Source organism: Macrobrachium rosenbergii, chromosome 7 (assembly GCF_040412425.1).
Source record: "Macrobrachium rosenbergii isolate ZJJX-2024 chromosome 7, ASM4041242v1, whole genome shotgun sequence".
Classification (NCBI taxonomy): domain Eukaryota; kingdom Metazoa; phylum Arthropoda; class Malacostraca; order Decapoda; family Palaemonidae; genus Macrobrachium; species Macrobrachium rosenbergii.
Window position 1 is genome coordinate 32,716,511 of NC_089747.1, and position 19,333 is coordinate 32,735,843.

The 19,333-nt window shown below is 37.7% G+C and overlaps 1 protein-coding gene across 1 annotated transcript in view; it reads right to left on the reverse strand.

Moving 5' to 3' along the window:
• The window catches only part of LOC136840284 (RRP12-like protein), a 186,946-nt gene that overhangs the window by 35,850 nt on the left and 131,763 nt on the right, over positions 1-19,333 (reverse strand). Inside the window, exons 16-17 of the mRNA XM_067106960.1 lie at positions 15,708-15,841; positions 14,559-14,728 (exon numbers count right to left, since the gene is read on the reverse strand). Of these exons, the coding sequence (XP_066963061.1) occupies positions 14,559-14,728; positions 15,708-15,841 (304 nt within the window). The remainder of the gene's footprint in view (positions 1-14,558; positions 14,729-15,707; positions 15,842-19,333) is intronic.

Consider the following 19,333-nt stretch of genomic DNA (forward strand, 5'->3'; position numbering starts at 1 on the left):
ACATTTGGGAGGCCTCCAACAGAAGGACATTGATGAGTACTTGTTGGAGCTCGATCGAGAGCAGGTTGAAAGTCCTGATTTCGTTGGTAGTTGGTCATCTAGCGATGACGACATAACGCCTGACGTCAGCGATGGCGAATATTTGCCACCAATGTCCGTATGGGATCCTCAGCAGGAAAGTGAATTAGAGTTTAGTGGGTTTAGTGCCTACGAGGGAGAAAGTGAGTTGGAGGAGGAAGAGGATGACTTGATTGTGGCTGGTGGGGACGAAACAGAAAGTGATGGGGAAAGTGAAGGAGACGGCCCAGCTGGGAGTGTGAGAGTGCGAAGACGTGCCGTGCACATTTTGGCGTCTTGCGAGTGCAAACCCGAAGAAGGTCGCAACGTCGCGGCAGCTCAGGTGAAGGCCGTTCGTCCGAAAGTGATGAGGGGTGGTCGGAGGACCCCACCCCACCTAACATGCACCCATTCACGGCAGTACCTGGACTGACTGTCCCTGTGCCTCTCACGGTACTGGGGTTCATTCAGCTTTTCCTGATGCGGGAATTGCTTGAATTCCTGGTTGTGGAGACGGTAGATTACGCTCGGTACTGCCGCGAGGAATTGCGGACGGCGTTGTCGCACCGCTGGCGGGCTGCAACCTCACGGACATGGCGCACTTTTTGGGGCTCCACATATTCTTTGGGATGATGCCTGCTGCTGACGCCAGGCAATATTGGTGGCGGAATTTTTTTTAAGCACGCCCTAACTTGGGCGGCATTATGTCCCGTGATAGTTTCCTGGCGTTGGACAGGTATTTCAACGCTTCAACCGAAGGGCTATACCGAATAACCCCGACCGCCTCATCTTAGTCTGCCCAGTGTTGGAGTTCATTCGTGAACGGTGCCAGACTCTCGTGGTTCCTTCAAGAACCTTTCTTTGGATGAGGGTATGATGCCATACAAAGGGCGTCTAAGTATCAAAGTGTACAACCCGAAGAAGCCAAAGAAGTATGGTGTAAAGTTATTTTTTTATTACGGAAGCCAACACTGGATACGTCGTGGACTTCTTGGTGTATTCTGGGGTCTTCTCCACGCTGCGTGACACTGTCTTCGGTCTTGTGAATCGTTTCCGTAACCAGGGATACCACCTGTTTATGGATAATTATTATAACTCGGTATCCCTGGCCCAGGAACTGTATGAAGCAGGTGTGCACGTCAGTGGTACCCTTCGGTTGGTGTGTGGGGCCCCGAATGTCCTCAAGAGGTTTGCTAGCCACCTGCAACATCTTGCAAGAGGAGAAACAGAGTGGCGGCGGAAGGGAAGGGAGATGTCTTCGTCATCTGTTGGAAGGGGGTCCGACTCGTGCCCATGATTACGACGAGTCATGAGCCCATCCAAGAGGAGATCACCCAACGGAAGAAGACACGCCGGCAGGGCCGAGTTACGTATGAGGAGTTTCGTGTCCAACGCCCTACTGTCATCGGGCACTACAACAGGCACATGGGAGGAGTTGATCTCTTTGATCAACTCATCCAGTATTATCCCTTCGCCAGGAGAACCAGGAGGTGGACACAGAAGCTCCTCAAATACCTCCTTCAGTTGGCCCTCCAGAATGCCTACATCATTTACTGTGGGTATAATTCGGACGCTCGGAGGTTGACCCACATCCAGTTTCTTGAGGTGGCTGGGAATGCCCTCATCAACTTCGATCCGGAGGAGTGGCCTTCCAACGGCGCCCCCCTGCCCCGAGCTCCAGCTCTGCCCTGAGAGGAAAGGTCAGATGTCGTGAGATACCCCGACATCATAATTCCTCATCCTGCTGGTGCCACCCCTGCTGCCGCCGACCTTGATGATGACGCCGCCCCTGAAGGTGCCGCCGCCTCTCGAATTCCAGTGTCCCGTCGGGTAGCCGACCCTGTGTGTCGGCTGCAGCCAGGAGATCACACACTGGAGCTCATCGAAGGGGGCAGACAGAGACGGTGCCAGGTGTGCCATATGAATGGCAAGAGGAGAGACAGCCGGTACGTGTGTCGCACCTGCAAGGTAGCACTTTGCAGGTTGGATGAGTGTAACCGCAGGTACCACAATGCGGTTATTTATTGAAGTGCGCCTGCCCGAGCGACACCGGGCGCAGCGAGCCGCCGAAGGGCGGCCCACCAGCAATAAGGGCGCGCGTCTCCTCCTCCGCTTGTGCCCCGTCATGTCGGGAGGAAAAAATGCAAGACTCTTCAGTGGAGGAGGGAGAAAACAAGAAACAGCACGAAGAGTCAGGATTACGAGTGAGTATTCTGCATTTATTTTTTTAGTTTTATATTTACGAGTGAGTATTCTGCATTGAATTTATTTTTAGTTTTATATTTACGAGTGAGTATTCTGCATTGAATTTATTTTGTTTTATATTTATTACAAGTTTTTATATATCTGTATTCATTGCTGTTTTGTATAATTTCATTTTATGCAAAAACAAAGTTATTCAAAACCATTCCTTTAGTTATGTTTTAGTAACAAAGTAAAAAACAATATAATTTATATGTGTTTATGTATGAATGTCTATATATATATATTATATATATATATATATATATATATATATATATATATATATATATTTATATATATATATAGCAATATATATATTATATATATATCAATATTTATATTTTGCAATATATATATATATATATATATAATTTTTTTTTAACTTGGGTCTCTTCTGGGTAAGCAAAAATCTCATATTCTGGTGATATTCAATCCTTTACCTTTCATCATTTTGCAACAAACGGAAAGTCTCTAGCACAATATTTAGATACAACACATTTTTTGGTCAATTTTTGAAAAAAAAAAAAAATTCATTCTAACAATCAATCATTTACCTTCATTTTGCAAGAAACGGAAAGTCTCTAGCACATTATTTAGACTGAATTTTTGCTGAAAATCGTGTCATTTCTTGCGTCAGCTTGCCGTAATTTTTCGCCCTTTCATATTATTCGTTACATAAAGTGTTATACATCAAAATGTGAATACAACAAAAATATATCTTTAGCTCTTAGAATACGAAAACGATAAACAAAAATCAACCTTGGTCAACTTTGACTCGACCGAAATGATCAAAAACGCATCCGTAAGCCATAATTATTACATTCAAGTAACAATCAATCATTTACCTTCATTTTGCAACAAACGGAAAGTCTCTAGCACAATATTTAGATTTTTGGTGAATTTTTAAAAAAAATAATTTCCTCCGCTCTCCCGCACGCTGAATCAGCTGAAAATCGTGTCATTTCTTGCGTCAGCTTGCCGTAATTTTTTCGCCCTTTCATATTATTCGTTACATAAAGTGTTATACATCAAAATGTGCACAATTTCATGTAGAATACAACAAAAAATATATCATTCCTTTAGCTCTTCACAGTTTTTAAATATTTACATCGAAATAACGATAAATAGAAAAAATCAACCTTCGGTCAACTTTGACTCGACCGAAATGATCGAAAAACGCATCCGTAAGCCATAATTATTACATTCGAGTAACAATCAATCATTTACCTTCATTTTGCAACAAACGGAAAGTCTCTAGCACAATATTTAGATTTTTGGTGAATTTTTGAAAAAAAATAATTTCCTCCGCTCCGCGCACGCGGAATCAGCTGAAAATCGTGTCATTTCTTGCGTCAGCTTGTCGTAATTTTTTAAGCCCTTTCACATTATTCGTTACATAAAGTGTTATACATCAAAATGTGTGCAATTTCATGTAGAATACAACAAAAATATATCATTCCTTTAGCTCTTCACAGTTTTTAAATATTTACATCGAAATAACGATAAATGACAAAAAATCAACCTTCGGTCAACTTTGACTCGACCAAAATGATCGAAAAACGCATAATTATCCGTAATCAATCACTTACCTTCATTTTATTACATTTGAGTAACAATCAATTATTTACCTTCATTCTGCAACAAACAGAAAGTCTCTAGCACAATATTTAGATTTTTGGTGAATTTTTTGAATAAAAAAAATTCTCTTTAGCTCTTCACAGTTTTTTTATTTTCGAAATCACATCAATTTTAACGTTCGGTCAACGTTGACTCGGACTCCGCTAAAAATTCTAGTAACAATCAATGTCATTTTTTCTTGCGTCAGCTTGCCTGGAAAATAATTTTTTTCGATGTTTCATATTATTCGTTACATAAAGTGTTATACATCAAAATGTGCGCAATTTCATGTAGAATACAACAAAAATAAATCATTCCTTTAGCTCTTCACAGTTTTTAAATATTTACATCGAAATAACGATAAATCGAAAAAAATCAACCTTCGGTCAACTTTAACTCGATCAAAATGGTTCAAAAATGCAATTGTAAGCTAAAAAACTTACAGTCTAGTAATATTCAATCAATTTCCTTCATTTTGGCACAATTGGAAAGTCTCTAGCACAATATTTTGATTTTTGGTGAATTTTTGAAAAAAAACTTTTTTTTACATCCGAGCATTACGGATTCATGCATCATTTTGTGATAATATTTTCTCTGTGTTGCTTTAATTGTTTTACAATCTGTTATATACCAAAATCATCGCAATTTAGTGTACAATACAACTAAAAAAAATTAACTCATTAGCTTTAACCGTTTTCCTTACAGCGCGATTTGTATAGAATTATATAAGAGGTTTTTTTTTTCGCTGTCATATATTCCAATATTTATATATGATAATGATATTTTTTCATTTCTGATGATTGCATACTAAACTTCAGGCAATGAGAAAAAAGGAGCCAAAAATGAACTCTTAATCTTGAAAACTAAGCGCTGTGATTTTTTGAAAAAAACTTTTTTCCGCTTCGGCGCTACCTCTCGGAGGCCGCCAGCATACGGGAGACGTTTTTAAAAATAGGGCTTCGGCGTTAAAGGGTTAAGTGGAAATCGGTGATTTTCGGTGCCAAAAATTGCCGATTTTTGTTGCTAGACAAGCACCATAAAACTGGATCACCATTAACCAGGGACTGCCTGTAGTGGGAACTGTGGTAGGACCATCAACTGCCCAATAACGTTTGGAACTGAGAGATTTCAGGCAGAACTATTCTTTAGGGCTGGATCACGGATTCCAGGGGGGGTCCGGTTCTGGGGATAGGACTCAAGGCATTCTATCCAGTTTGCCCATAACATGATTAAGAATGGGGATGATAGTATTCCCGTAATATTTTCGGTCCTAGCAAGTGGGTTTAGATTACACTTGGGCCACTATAATCATGTTGTGCCATTCCCTGTGGAGTAGAGTAGGGACGCGGACATTTGGGAGTCGGTTCTCACCTGTGCCATTGGCGGAAGAATAAACCCCATGAAAGGCTGATGATATCTCTAAGGTTTTCAGGTTTATTATTTTTTTTTTACCCCTCTCAAATCTTTTATGTCTAGTATTTATATAGATTCGAGTACCCCTGGACCCTCTGATGGTGCTGTTCTGGCATAGATGACGACCTCTGCACCCACCTTGGAGATTGAAATTTCTCTAACATTGATGACTTCTCCAAAATTAAATTGAAAAAAGCAGAATAACAAATACCCTGATCCCCCTCTTGACTTCGCCTCCCCTGGACCCTCTAGCCATGCTACATTGATGACGACTTCAAGCAAGGACACAGACTTCTCTAAGAAATCTTCATTCAAAATTAAATCCTTAACACAGCCAGGTTGTGTGGAAAATTTGAGAATGCTTCATATCGAAGACTTACCAGTCGGTTGTGATTATGAAATGATCTCAACAGATCTGAAATAATTTGGAGCTGTTGTAGAAATCATGATAAACTTTATTGATATTGAACCTAAATGGGAAGTGTGGGTTACCTTTAGTAGCCAAGATGAGGCTCTAAAGGCTAGTAGTATGATAAATGCCATACAAATAGGTCAAGCTACAGTACAAGGAACCTTAACAGACAAAGTTCCCAAAGACATGGATGTTTATGTGCCATCTAAATGGGCTCAGGATAAACCAGGGAGAAAGCAGAATGCAGAAGGAAGGACTCCTAAACCTCCTATGTGGCTGGTAGCTTCAGCTAAGGAGGAAAAATTATAACTATAAATTTTGCAGATTTCTTCAGAAAAGGTGGGAGGAATAAAGAACAGTGATATTTCTCATTTTGGGAAGAACACTGTTCTTATTCATGCCAAATCCACAACCCAAGCACATATGCTGACCTTGTTGGACATAAAAAAATTATGAAATGATTACAAAGATCAAGCCCCACTTAACCTTCAGAGAAGTACTATTTGATAAATGACCTTTATGACATGACAGAGGAAGAAATTCTAGAAATGAGTCCCACTTCAGTTTGGAGAGTGAAAAAGGCAGCTATTGCCAACATGATCATTTTAACCTTTGTAGACTCTGAAGTACCTTCTTATGTCATATTTGAAAATGAAAGGGTATGAGTACGTCCTTTCCAGCAAAGACCAATGCAGTTCTCTATCATTGCTTTAAGTTTTGCCACCCATCAAAAAGCTGCGAAAATGCTAAAATTTGTATAAACTGGTGTCCATCATGATGACGAATGTAACAGGAAAGCAAAATGTGTTAATTGTCAACTGCACTAAATAATGCCAATGCAGAGCATACATATAAGTATTGGTTTTGCAAAAAGACAATTAGGGCAACAACCTAGGGGCTATGTTCAAGTTCTTAAACCACTACCCCTATCTACCACTGGGGGTACAGTGGCAGCACCCTCTAATGTAGCAGGTGCATCAACCACTGTGGTAGTGGCCCAGCCATCTGGGTCAGGTGCTCGGCCGGTTGAAGCTAGAGCACAAGCCTCCAAGGTGAATAATATGATGGCACTTAACCCAACCAACTTGGAATTGTTTCAAGCAGTCTCTACCTGATTGATTTAATGGAGACTGAGGAGCAAAAGCACCAAAAGACGAGACATTCCCCCTCATCCTCTCCTCCCTCAAGTCCAATTAAACATGCATCACTTAGTAATAGATACGAAGTACTAAGCTCGATGCAAGAACCCCAGCCTGAATTTAAACAAATTGACAAGAAAGGGAAACAAAATGACACCAGTAAATCAACATATAAAAAACCAAACCTGTCAAGACCAGTCCTTTCCACATCATCTCTTGATAATACTCATAAACAAAAGAGTAAATATGAGAAGGCTCCATCCAAAGGGCCTTAAGGCTCAAAGTGAAGAGCTAAAGGTACTGCTCCATGACCATATCCCAGGTATTGTGTATCTACAGCATATGTAATTCTCCGCCACCAATTGGAGATAGAGCTAAGGGAGGTGCAGCAATTATTGTGCATAAGTCATTGCAACACTTATTGCTATCAATTAATACTCATCTCCAAGCTGTAGCAGTAACTTTCACCTTAGACAAGCAAATTACAGTTTGCTCCATCTACCTCCTGATTTGGACATTACTTATAATGATATTCATTTACTAATCAATCAGCTTCCTACTCCTTTCCTCCTCCTTGGTGATTTTAATGCTCACAACCCCATATGGGGTGGAACACGACAGATGTCAAGGGTAGGATGTTGGAGGGTATAATGGATGATCATAATATCACTATATACTCAATAATGGAGCCATGACTTACCATGACATCTACTCCAATACTTATCCGGCCATCGATCTGAGCTTTTGCACATCTAGTGTTCACATTGATTATGAATGGTCAGTAAATGAATATCCAAATGGGAGTGACCACTTTGCAATTCATATAAAAATAGTTAAGAATCAGCCCTCTGAGTCACCTCCCAAATGAAAGGTAGATGAAGCAGATTGAAAGAAATTTAGTGAGTCTGTTCTTATGGACAAGAATGTAAAATAATTTCCATCCATCTGAGAGGCATATAATTACTTCAATGACACCACCATCGACAGTGCAATTCCCTCTATTCCAACAACAAAAGGGAAACGCTCTAGACCAGCAGTCCCTTGGTGGAACAAAACCTGCAGTAGTATGAAAAAGATCACTAGAAATTGCTACAAAAAGTATAAGAGGAGTGGAACTGCCCAAGCCAAAGTTATTTACCAACGTGCTGTGGCCAAGCAAAATAAACATTCTAAAAAAGCAAAAAGAGTCATGGATGAACTACATTAAGGGCATTAGCTCAAAAACATCCATAACGATTTGGAAGAAAATTAAAACACTAAATGGCAAGTTTGTCCCTGAACCTCTGCCTAACCTTAAGATAAATGGTGATCTAATCACCCAACCAGAGAGGGTCACAGAAAAATTAGGAGAACATTTCTTGAGAATATCGAGTAGTGAGAACTATTCTCTAGAGTTCCAAGACATTAGAAATGCCCAGATGGGTTGGTACCGTTCTCAGCTAGCACTCTGCTGGCCCCGTGTTCGATTCTCCGACCGGCCAATGAAGAATTAGAGGAATTTATTTCTGGTGATAAAAATTCAGTTCTCGCTATAATGTGGTTCAGATTCCACAATAAGCTGTAGGTCCCACTGCTAGGTAACCAACTGGTTCTTAGCCACGTAAAATAAATCTAATCCTTCAGGCCAGTCCTAGGAGAGCTGTTAATCAGCTCAGTGGTCTGGTTAAACTAAGGTATACTTAATAATTGATTTAAGTGAAAATAATTTTAGGAACTCAAAAATGCCTTGCAGAATACCAAACCATCAGCCCCTGGTGAAGATAAAATACTTTATGAAATGCTAAAATATCTCCCAGAAAAGTCAAAGAAATTTCATTTAGATATAATAAATGAAATCTGGGAAACTGGAATTATTCCTAAGAGCTGGAAATTATCATTAATCCTCCCTATGAAGAAACCAAACAAGGATCCTGCTTTACCCAGCAGCTACAGACCAACATGTCTCACCAGTTGTGTTTGTAGGCTGATGGAAAAGATGATTAACACCAGACTTGTATGGCACTTAGAAACAAATAAATTGCTTTCTCCATTCCAGTTTGGCTTTAGGAAAACTAGATCTACTTTAGATCCCTTGCTCAGGCTCTCAAACCAAATACAAGGTTTTGCTAAACAGAGCCAATCAATAAGGGTTTTCTTTGATTTGGAAAAGGCATATGACACCATATGGTGTTACGGTATTATAAATAGAAGTTGTATAAGCTGGGCATTAAAGGAAAAATGATCAGATTTATAAATTCGTTTTTATCAGAAAGATATATAAAGGTAAGAGTTGGAAATCATGCATCACGACCTTTCTTACAAGAGGGAGTTCCTCAAGGTAGTGTCCTTAGTGTCACTCTCTTTGCTATTGCCATTAATGGAGCATAACAAAAGCTTTTAGAACTTCACCCATTGAAAGTATTTATGTTGACTCCCATCAGCTACCACTGGGCTTAAGGAGGCATGAGCTAGGTCTGAGACACACACCATGAGGCTGAAAAGCTCAAAGGAGAATCCTTCTTTTGAGATCTTAAAACAATGTGACTCAAGTCTTTTTGGATCTAGATCTTCAATACCATTTAAAATCAGACAGCTGGGTGAACTGGACGATGAAAGTATAAAAATGCAGAAGATCCTACAAGTTAAAACACCCTGCTATCCCTCCATGGTTTATTCCAGCAATAGATGTCTACATTAAAGGGACAAAGAAGAAAGATCGTCCAAAAATAGAAGTCAAAAACAAGTTTTTGGAGCATGATGAGAGGCATATAAATGACAGGAAAATCTATACTGACGGATCAAAATTGAAGATGGAGTAGGATGTGCAGTCGTGTGTGAGGGGGAATCATTATCAGACTCCCCATCCATATTCACTGCTGAAGCAACAGCCATAGTTGATGCTTTAAATCTTGCACCTGATAAGAAATTTAAATCCACAGTAATATATAGTGACTCAAGGAGTGTTTCAGAAGCCTTGCATCTGATAGGAAATTTAAATCCACAGTAATATATAGTGACTCAAGGAGTGTTTCAGAAGCCCTAATAAGTTTAACTCTACTGATCCCTTAATTCAAAAGGCTCAAGAATGGCTTTTTTTTTATCTTTTGTTTGCTACAAATCAGTAAAGTTTTGTTGGACTCATGGGCACACTGGTCTAGAAGGGAACGAACTGGCTGATAGTAAAGCAAAGGATGCTGCAAGATGTGGTTTCTTAACTAATAAGGTGCCACATTTGGATATGCATCCAGTTATCAGACGATACATTCGTACAAAATGGCAGCAGAGATGGACTTCCCCCATTTCATCCACAAATAGGAAGTACAGAAACATTAGAAAAAGTAACGACTTTTGGAGTTCAGGTTTTAATCGCAACTGAAGATTTGAGATCATCCTAACATGGCTGAGGATTGGCCATACCCGCTTCACTCATAGCTATATTTTATAGGGAGCCAGTGCCGCAGTTTGTGCTCACTGTCGTGGTCAGCTATCCGCTGAGCCATGCTGGTTCTCTGTCCTAAATTTAGTCATCTTAAGGCAGAGTACTTACTAACTGGGAAGACTATAGTAAACTCCCTGTATTCGCAGTCTCACTATTCACGAACTCATGTATTCGCGGATTTCTCTTTGGAACGTATCTACCCATTATGCGTGGAAAATTTGCCCATTCACAGTATTTTTCACTGAGAAATATTCACTAATTACTGTATTTTCATATCATTTTCATGACTAAATGTACTTTTTGTGATAAAACTATTAAAATACTCAGGTATAAGCATTTTTAGAGTTTTTTTGTGTTTCAACTGTCAAAATAGGCAGTTCTAAGTGTTTTTAGAGGGGTTTTACTTATTTGCGGATTTCAGCTATTCGTGGGGGATGCACACGTGGGGGATGCGGTACCGTACCACATCCCCCACGCATACAGGGGGTTTACTATATTTTAGAAATTTTAAATGATGACATTGAGGTACATAACCTTATGGGTTATCTGAAAGAATCTGTTTATTTTAATGAGATATCTTAGTATATTTAATGAAAATTTTAGTCATATTTATTTTATATTTTATATAAGTACATATTTTAAATATAAAAGTTTAATATATACTTATTTTTTGTTGATTCTATCTAAAATCATTCTTCATTTTTTATGTTCATATTTTAACACTGAATTTTACTAGTATGTCATCATTCACCTATTCAATATCAGTCATATCATTAATTTATGTATTTCACCTTCATTGTGGCGCTGAATAATCCTGATGGGTTCCAGCGCTTGGTCTTCAAGACCTAAATTTCAAAATCAATCATTTCATGGAGGAAATATGTACCAGATCTCTCGTATCCATGTTAAACCATCTAGACATGCCATAATAAAAGATGGGAAAAGAATACTTGATCAAAAAGAAATAAGAAATGTAATAAGAGAATATTTAGCAAAAGTAAGTAGTAACAAAATTTCAGATGAGCACTTCTGCACAAAGAAAAATAGTACAGAATTAATAACAATAAATTTTGAAACAACAGAAGATATAAACTATAATAGAAAATTTAACATGGAAAAGTTGGAACTTGCTCTCTTGAACAGCAATAAATCTGCCCCTGGAGGTGACAACATTTGTTTTGACATGATCTGCCACTTAGCACCTTTGGCAAAGTCATACTTATTAGAGTTTTATAACCACTTATGGCTTAGAAATTTATTTCCTGATGAATGCCGTAAAGCTATAATTATTCCTACCCCAATCCTGAAAAGGATCCCAGCAATATAAACAGTTACAGACCAGTTTCTTTAACATTTCAGATGCTGGTGAGATGCCTCTAGATCGACATTACCAACATCTGCTGGTTTAGAGCTGGTATAGATTTCAGTGGTTCCCTAAATCCTTAAACAAGCATTTGTATTAGAAATGAATGGCAATGGCAATTTTATGGAAATCATTCCATGCAACCCCAACCATTTTCTTTTAGATTGAAATTTATAACCTGTGAATTAAATATCCCTAATACAGCGATTTTACCAGCTAGGTATTTGGTTATCCTCCCTGGAACCTTCGAAAGGTAAATTTCTGTAAGCATTTCAATTCTACAAAGGCAAAAATGTCAAGTGAGGCAATGCGTTCACTATTTCTAGATCATTCCTCGCAAGATGACAACTTAGCAGTTTTCAAGGATGGCTCAAAGTCAGATGCTGGCTTTGGCTTTGGAGTAGCCTTCCGTGATGTAGAAAGGAGCAGGAGATTATTATCTGTTGCATCTGTTCTGACAGCAGAACTGCATGCAATTGTAAAGGCCTTAAAGGCGATTTTACCTCAAAATAGAAATAGTTTTAAGTGTTCTCCAGTTGTTGGAATCTTTTTTTCTCTTTAAATCCTCATATTTTAGATACATTTGGAATGGCTACTTTTAGTGAAAAGAAGAGGTAAAGAAGTAAACTGTTGTTGGGTGCCTTCCCATGTTGGGGTGGTTGGGAACAAGCAAGCTGATCAGCTTGCTAAATCAGCAGTCACCTCCCCAGAACCTAGAAGATGCTTACTGCTGCCATGTTGGGATGTATATTCTCTAGTAGGTCAGAAAATTAAAGTTTTGGCAGTCCCTATGAAAAAATATTGCAACAAATCCAAAAATGCACAGTATTACATCATCAGAGCCTCCTTGGTCATAACCTTATATGCCGAGGAGACAAGAAACAATGTTGTGCAGGTTGAGGATTGGACATACAAGACTCACTCATTTTTCATGAAAATCCTCCACTTTGTAATAACTGTACTGTACCCTTGACTGTGAGACATTTGCTGGTCGAATGTCCCAGTCTTGGGAGTTTGAGACAGTTCCTGCCCTGGGGATGTGACAGAGAAAGACATTTTATCCTAGCTACAATTCTCGGTGAGGATTGTAATGCAGAGCAGTTACATATCTTTGTGAGGAAGGTGGGCCTCCTCAACAAATTTCAAACTACAGTAGAACCTCGGTCCTCGCCGCTAATTCATTCCAGAAGAAGTGTCGATATTCGATTTTGTCAAATTCTGAGTTAATTTCTCCCATAAGAAATAACTGAAAATGGATTAATCCATTCCTGACCACCAGTCATTACCCCAACCTTGCCTTTTTATACAAAACTTTACACAAATTACAATTAAATAAGTTCAGAGTTGAATAACTTACCATATCAGAAGCACTTTTTACATTTTTAAATGCATACTGTATCAAAAAAATTGGCCTATGACCAATGCGGCCGTATTACCGATGATAGACCGAGCGCCATAGCCTAGGCTATGTAGCCTATAGGCACTACCAGAATGTACTGCAACAGGTACACATGAAAACTGTTGTTAATAATGATAACATTGAAAAACAAGCTAGATTATCACATTAAATTAATAATACAGTATTTATAAGCTGAATTACTGTATGTCTGTTATCATAAAATTAAGAAAAATTTCTAATTACGTCGAACTCGGCAGCTTGTGGCAGATGTAAACAAACCACAGCGCCACCCTGGTGGTGTATTGCGGTACTAATTAGTACCACGATACACCACCAGGGTGGCGCTGTGGTTTGTTTACATCTGCCACAAGCTGCCGAGTTCCGACGTAATTTAGGAAATTTTTCTTAATTTTATGATAACAGACATACAGTAATTTCAACAGCAGCAGCAGCGTGTGTGGGCTTTAAATGCTTTTAAATAAGCATGGGAAGAATGCCACCAACAACGCCAACTAGCGGCAGCTGCCTGAAAACTTTTTTTCTACAAACATCATATGATTCATCGGTCGGATTCGGTTTGTTGTTTGAGCTCCGACGCAAAAATTTACTCAACATTTCGTGTTGAAATCTGAATATGTCGAGTTCCAGTACAGTCGAGGACCGGGGTTCTACTGTATATACAAACTATATAGTAGTCATAAATCATAAATCAATCAATCAGCCTCTTGCAATAGAATTTCGTTGTACCAGGAACAAGCTTTTACCTCAATGTCATGAGAGTAGTCTAATATTTCTAGAAATACAATTGTGGCTTGTCTGAAGAATTTGTTCTACAAGAAGTACAAATTGGATAATGCTAAAGAAAAACTTCTTGTGGCATTCCAGGTAAGGGAAACAGACAAGACGTAATTAACACGGTAATGCTGCTGGGGGCTGATAGGCCACATTTCAGCACTGTCTACATTGCAGCACAAGGCACACTGTAAACAGTATCCAGTTACAGGAATACTCCCAACAAAAGGGCACTATAAGGTCCATTTTAGTATCCCTTTTACCCTGTTATTTTCTTCCTACATTTTAAATCTATTCCTTGCTCTTGCACCACCTGGCAGCCCAATTTCTTAACTTTTTTGTATTCAAATACTGACTTGACTTGAAAACAACATCCTTGAACCGTCATCACAAAAATTCAACTCTGTGGCTTGTTTACCAATTATATATTTATTTTTTTGTACAAACTTTGTATTCCTTCTGACTTATACGTACATTTCACTAACAGTAAAAAAATGGGTGTATATTCAATCAGCTATCTGGCAATGAGTCATCTGCCCCATCTTTGGCTTATATAAAAAATAAGGAAAAGAATTTGAATTAATGGAACATGACTTTGTATGCAGTTTCAACAATGAAAAAATATAACTTCTGATTTTGTTGAATCATTCCCATCCCAGGCAATGATTAAACACATCAACAACTAGAAAACAACTTTACTTTACCTTTTATTTAGCCGCTCTTTGGAGAACTGAACATATGCATATGGAGATAACTTATCCTTTTTTGTCATGTCCCCACCAGCCTTCTTAGATCTAAATTCTGCTCCATAATCATAGTGTTTTTTGACAGGTTTCCTCTTGGCTTTTTCTTGATCAGGACCATCTTTACTAAACTGTTGGTACAAAAGCAAACTTACTTTACAGGCCACACACAACTACAGTTCCTAATTTTCAACGTTTTAGCTATTCAATGACAGGAAGATTCTTTGTAAAATATTTGTATTTTATTTTCAGCTAACATACAAGAATGTCTGCCATCACCGACTAACAAAACATTGACTTCCATTTTTGTGATATATTCCTCAACCATATAATAAATAAAAATATATTATGAATTAAGGTTTCTTCAAATACAGGACTAAAATCATTAAAGGAACCCAAAACTATGATGAAAACACAAATTAGAAGACAGGCTGACTAAAGCCTCATTAAGCCTGAAATCTGAAATAAAAACAAAATAATCAAAACACTGTATGTTCAATACTGTACAAAATTTATTCATTACTCAAGACCCCACAACATATTCACTTAAAAATATGGTTCACCCTGAATAAATCTCATTCTATACTACTGTTGACTTACATTACATTACTGCAGTTATGGTACAAATTCATGTCTGAAGTGTTTAGGCATGTAAGCCACTTCAAGTTTTAAAGGCATTGTGGCTGATATGACTTGCAGCATATTATTCAGCTTGATCTGAACTGGTCATCTTTAACATGTCCTGGCTTCAAAATCTTGTTGGATTTGCTATTAAATACTTTAGGGAGTGAAATTACACATTACAAGTATATTTTTTCATGAATCACATGAGAGAATTTTCATGAGATACTAAATCTTGAAAGTACAAGCAAATTACACAACTACTATGACCATTGTACATTTGTGCACTTTTGGAGTTACAAATTCTGAAAAAATGTGTGATAATTTGGGAGGAGAGAATCCATTCACCTCGCATGAACATGAACTTTTACAAATTATAGCAATTAAATGCCCAGTCTACCACAGCTAATTAATAGAAGCTGTTGATGTACATTCCTGGAAGACACCACTATAAAAAGAAAAAACTAAATATAAAATTAAATAACAAACCTTCATTGGAGGCGTGAAAATGTCCTCATCTTCTGATCCACCACTCAGGGTTCTTTTCCTGTTCTTGATCTTCCCTGACTGAGCACCTTCTTTTAAGCCAAGATATTCATCAATATCTTCCATAAAGTCCATTTCTGAAAGATAAATAATTCCCTTTGTATTGGCTGATTATAATTTGGAGCCCAATTAAAACTAAAATGACTGATATTCCTGCTACAAATGAGAATTTCTAGTCTGTTGCAAAACTTGACATTTTTTAAGCCATCATCTATCCCAATAAATATGCATACATAAAATTAAGACGCAGTCAAACCAATTTTAATATTAATTAAAATAGTCCTAGAAACTAGGCAAAAAATATTCAACAGACATAATATGAATGCAAAAATAAATGGAAAAAAGTAACAAGTAACAAGCTGACTTCATGTATCTATACTTGTATCTTGGATCTCTGACAAAACCAGTGCTATGGTTCATCTGAGGATGAAGAAGGATGTGAAAGGAACACAATAAAAGACTAAGGAAAATTAAAGATTAAAAAGAAATGGGAAATGATGGAGGAATACCTTTAACAGCATACTAAAAGAGAATAAATATGAGCTGAGGGATGTAGCATTTGAGGAGGTTAGCAAAACCCTTCAAGATGAAAAATGGCTAGGCTTCGGAGACATCAAGAACAGCAGTTGGACAGCTTTCACTGAATAGTTGACCCAAATGGCCAAAATATTTGGCTGATATACAAAAGATGACAGGACCAGAGGAATTGAAATAACCTACTATTATATTACTACAAACTAAGTAATGCCACAAGCTACACGGTGAAAAATAGTGGGAATACATAACCATGATCTGGGAGCATGAAGATGAATTGGAAGAAAGGTTTCTTATCATCAAGATTAAAATTCCGTTTATGTGCTAGGAAGACCAGCCACAGATGCAAACTCTGTGACAATTTAACTAGAGAAAAGTCAAAGCAGATTTTCAAGGGGGATTTACCAAAATAATGAGATAGTCAATGCAGAGGCAGATGGTATTAAAAAAAAAAAAGTCAATGCAGTGACAGATATACAAAAAGAACACACATCATTGTCCATTGAGGATAACACAAATTCTTTACAGTTTATCACAAAATGTAAGTAGTTGTGACAAGACTGCTAAAAAGAAAGGTCCCAGGCGCTTCTGGCAACAGAAAAGTAAGCAAAGAACAAAAGCATCAGTAAAACAGTCATGCATCTACAGTGTCTTAATTCAAAATTAATGGTGTTACAGGAGGTTTTTAGGGCAGCAAAGTTCAAAGGATTTTTAGTACCTAGCATGTACAAGTACTCATTATGCAGGAAGGGAGAAGGTTAGCCCCTGGAGATGGCAGGACAGTTCTAATACCTTTGTAACATTATGCCCTTCCTTAGTCTACAGTCTTGTGCATCTATATTAAGAGGGAATTTGGGAACTTTCAAAATTAATGGACATTGGCAAACAGATTGTGACTGGTCCTAGTGCACAATGAGAAGGGAAAGAAGCTACCAAACAGAGAAGTGGTTAATATAAAATGTTGCAAAACCCTGAATAGCCTGAATACTGGAGAAAGATATGGACCTAACAGGAATTCTAGTTAAAAGTAAACAAGATATGAGGGAATAGGAATGTTAAATGTCCAACCCAGAAGTTAATTCGACAAAAACTTGAGTGACATTTGCTTAAAATTCAAGGATTGTAGCAGTATCAATTTTACATGTTTACACAACCATCATCTAATATATGCAGTTCTGTATAGATGATACAATAACATACTGCAAATAATGATGTCTTCAGACTATCAATTCTATAAATATAAAAAGCTTAGTTCCATATTACTTATGCTAAAAAAACTTAATCACTCCTTTAAACATCATCCCATAAGTTTCGACTATCCTTAAAGGAACCAATTTTAGGCATAGTCCCTTGATATTTACACCATTATATCTACTTTAAATTAATGGTAATGAGGAAATCTGATTGTTACCATCGCAGTATTGCACTACACTCTTTTCCATACACTGGCACCTCAATTAAGGGACTTCAACTTATCAAATACATCCAAACTGGAAAAATATGATTTCTTACTTAATGGAATAAGCTGGTAAGTAAGCTAGATATGAGGATGCTGAAACAAACATGACCAATACTTGCCTGTCCAACCTAGTAAGTGTGACTTTAATTACAGGGTAACTGACCCAACATGCCCTGCTCTGTACCTTTCTCTCATTTACTTGAATATTTAGTTTGTCTGTTTTGTAAGGGGACTGCACTTCATACCAAATTGAGCTAGTCTAGCACAGGTGTGTTTTTTTGAGCTACACTTCAGGTGCATATGCTGTATTATACTTTTTTTAGAATAGTAATCAAACATTTGCCAAGTCTTTTTTAATTTTGAATATCTTGCTCATTTATAAGAAGTACTTTATTCAAAGGCCTCATTAAAGGAGTTAATTTTCAAAGTTATGTATCGATGAGAATGAAAATTCACTTACTACATGTGCAGACAAACATTTGTTTTCTTTAAGAAGAATTTTTAAATTTATACTACTGCAGTTCTTAGTAAGAATGAATAACCTACATACAAATGCTAGCATTCTTAGTATAAATGTTACTTTACGTATGAAAAAATTAAATCATTCATATATAAAAACAATGTATCTACAAAACAAATGCAAAAGTTTAAGTGTAAAACTGACTGGTGTCCTTTGAATCCAACAAACTCTAATAAATTATCTAAAATTCATTATTGTGACATTTGTGGACAGTTTAATATACAAATAAATACATCCTAAGGTAGTAGTGATAAATCATTTTCAAAGGTTTACAGAAAATTCTAGTCACTGGAAAAATGACAAATTTTTAATTAACTTCTATTTTTCCCTAACATACAAACCTGAGGTCTTTACACATGGATAATTTTTGGCGAAGCTGAAAGGTCCAGCCATTAAACTTTTGCACGGCGATTATGGTAACAGTTACGTATGGTAGGGGCAGAAGTACCACCCACCTAACCGGTATGCATTCAATCTCTTCTGTTTACCTTTTGGCCCAGGTAAAAGAATAAGGGGTGGTAAGAGGTGTGCCTTTTAGGTAAAGGCCTCAGGTTTGTATGTTAGGAAAAACACAAACTAATAAAAAATTTGTCATTTGTTCCTACATGAATACAAACCCTTGGTCTTTACATATGGAGACTTACTATTGGAGGGAGGATTCCAAATAATTCTCTGAACTGACTGGTAGTTTGGCTCACCTGGTATTCTCTTCCTAGGCATGAAAGAGCAAAGGAAGGATACCATACCTCTGATCTGTTGAACATGTGGGATGTTGAACTGCCAGACTTCTAGGCACTAAGAATCAAAGGGAAGTATGAAAACCCTTGATTTGAAAGGTGTGGACGAACCCATGATGTCGAAGACTTGAAAGGTGTGGACGAACCCATGATGTTGAAGACTATGTAGCTAAAAATAACCAACTGGCTTGCCAATAGTCAGTCTTGCTCTCTCCTTACTAGAGAGAAGGTAGGAAATGCATCTATTAATCCAGACAAAAATGGATTATAGACAGGATACTCAGTCATGCAGATCACCTGCATGCACGCCAGTCCAGCT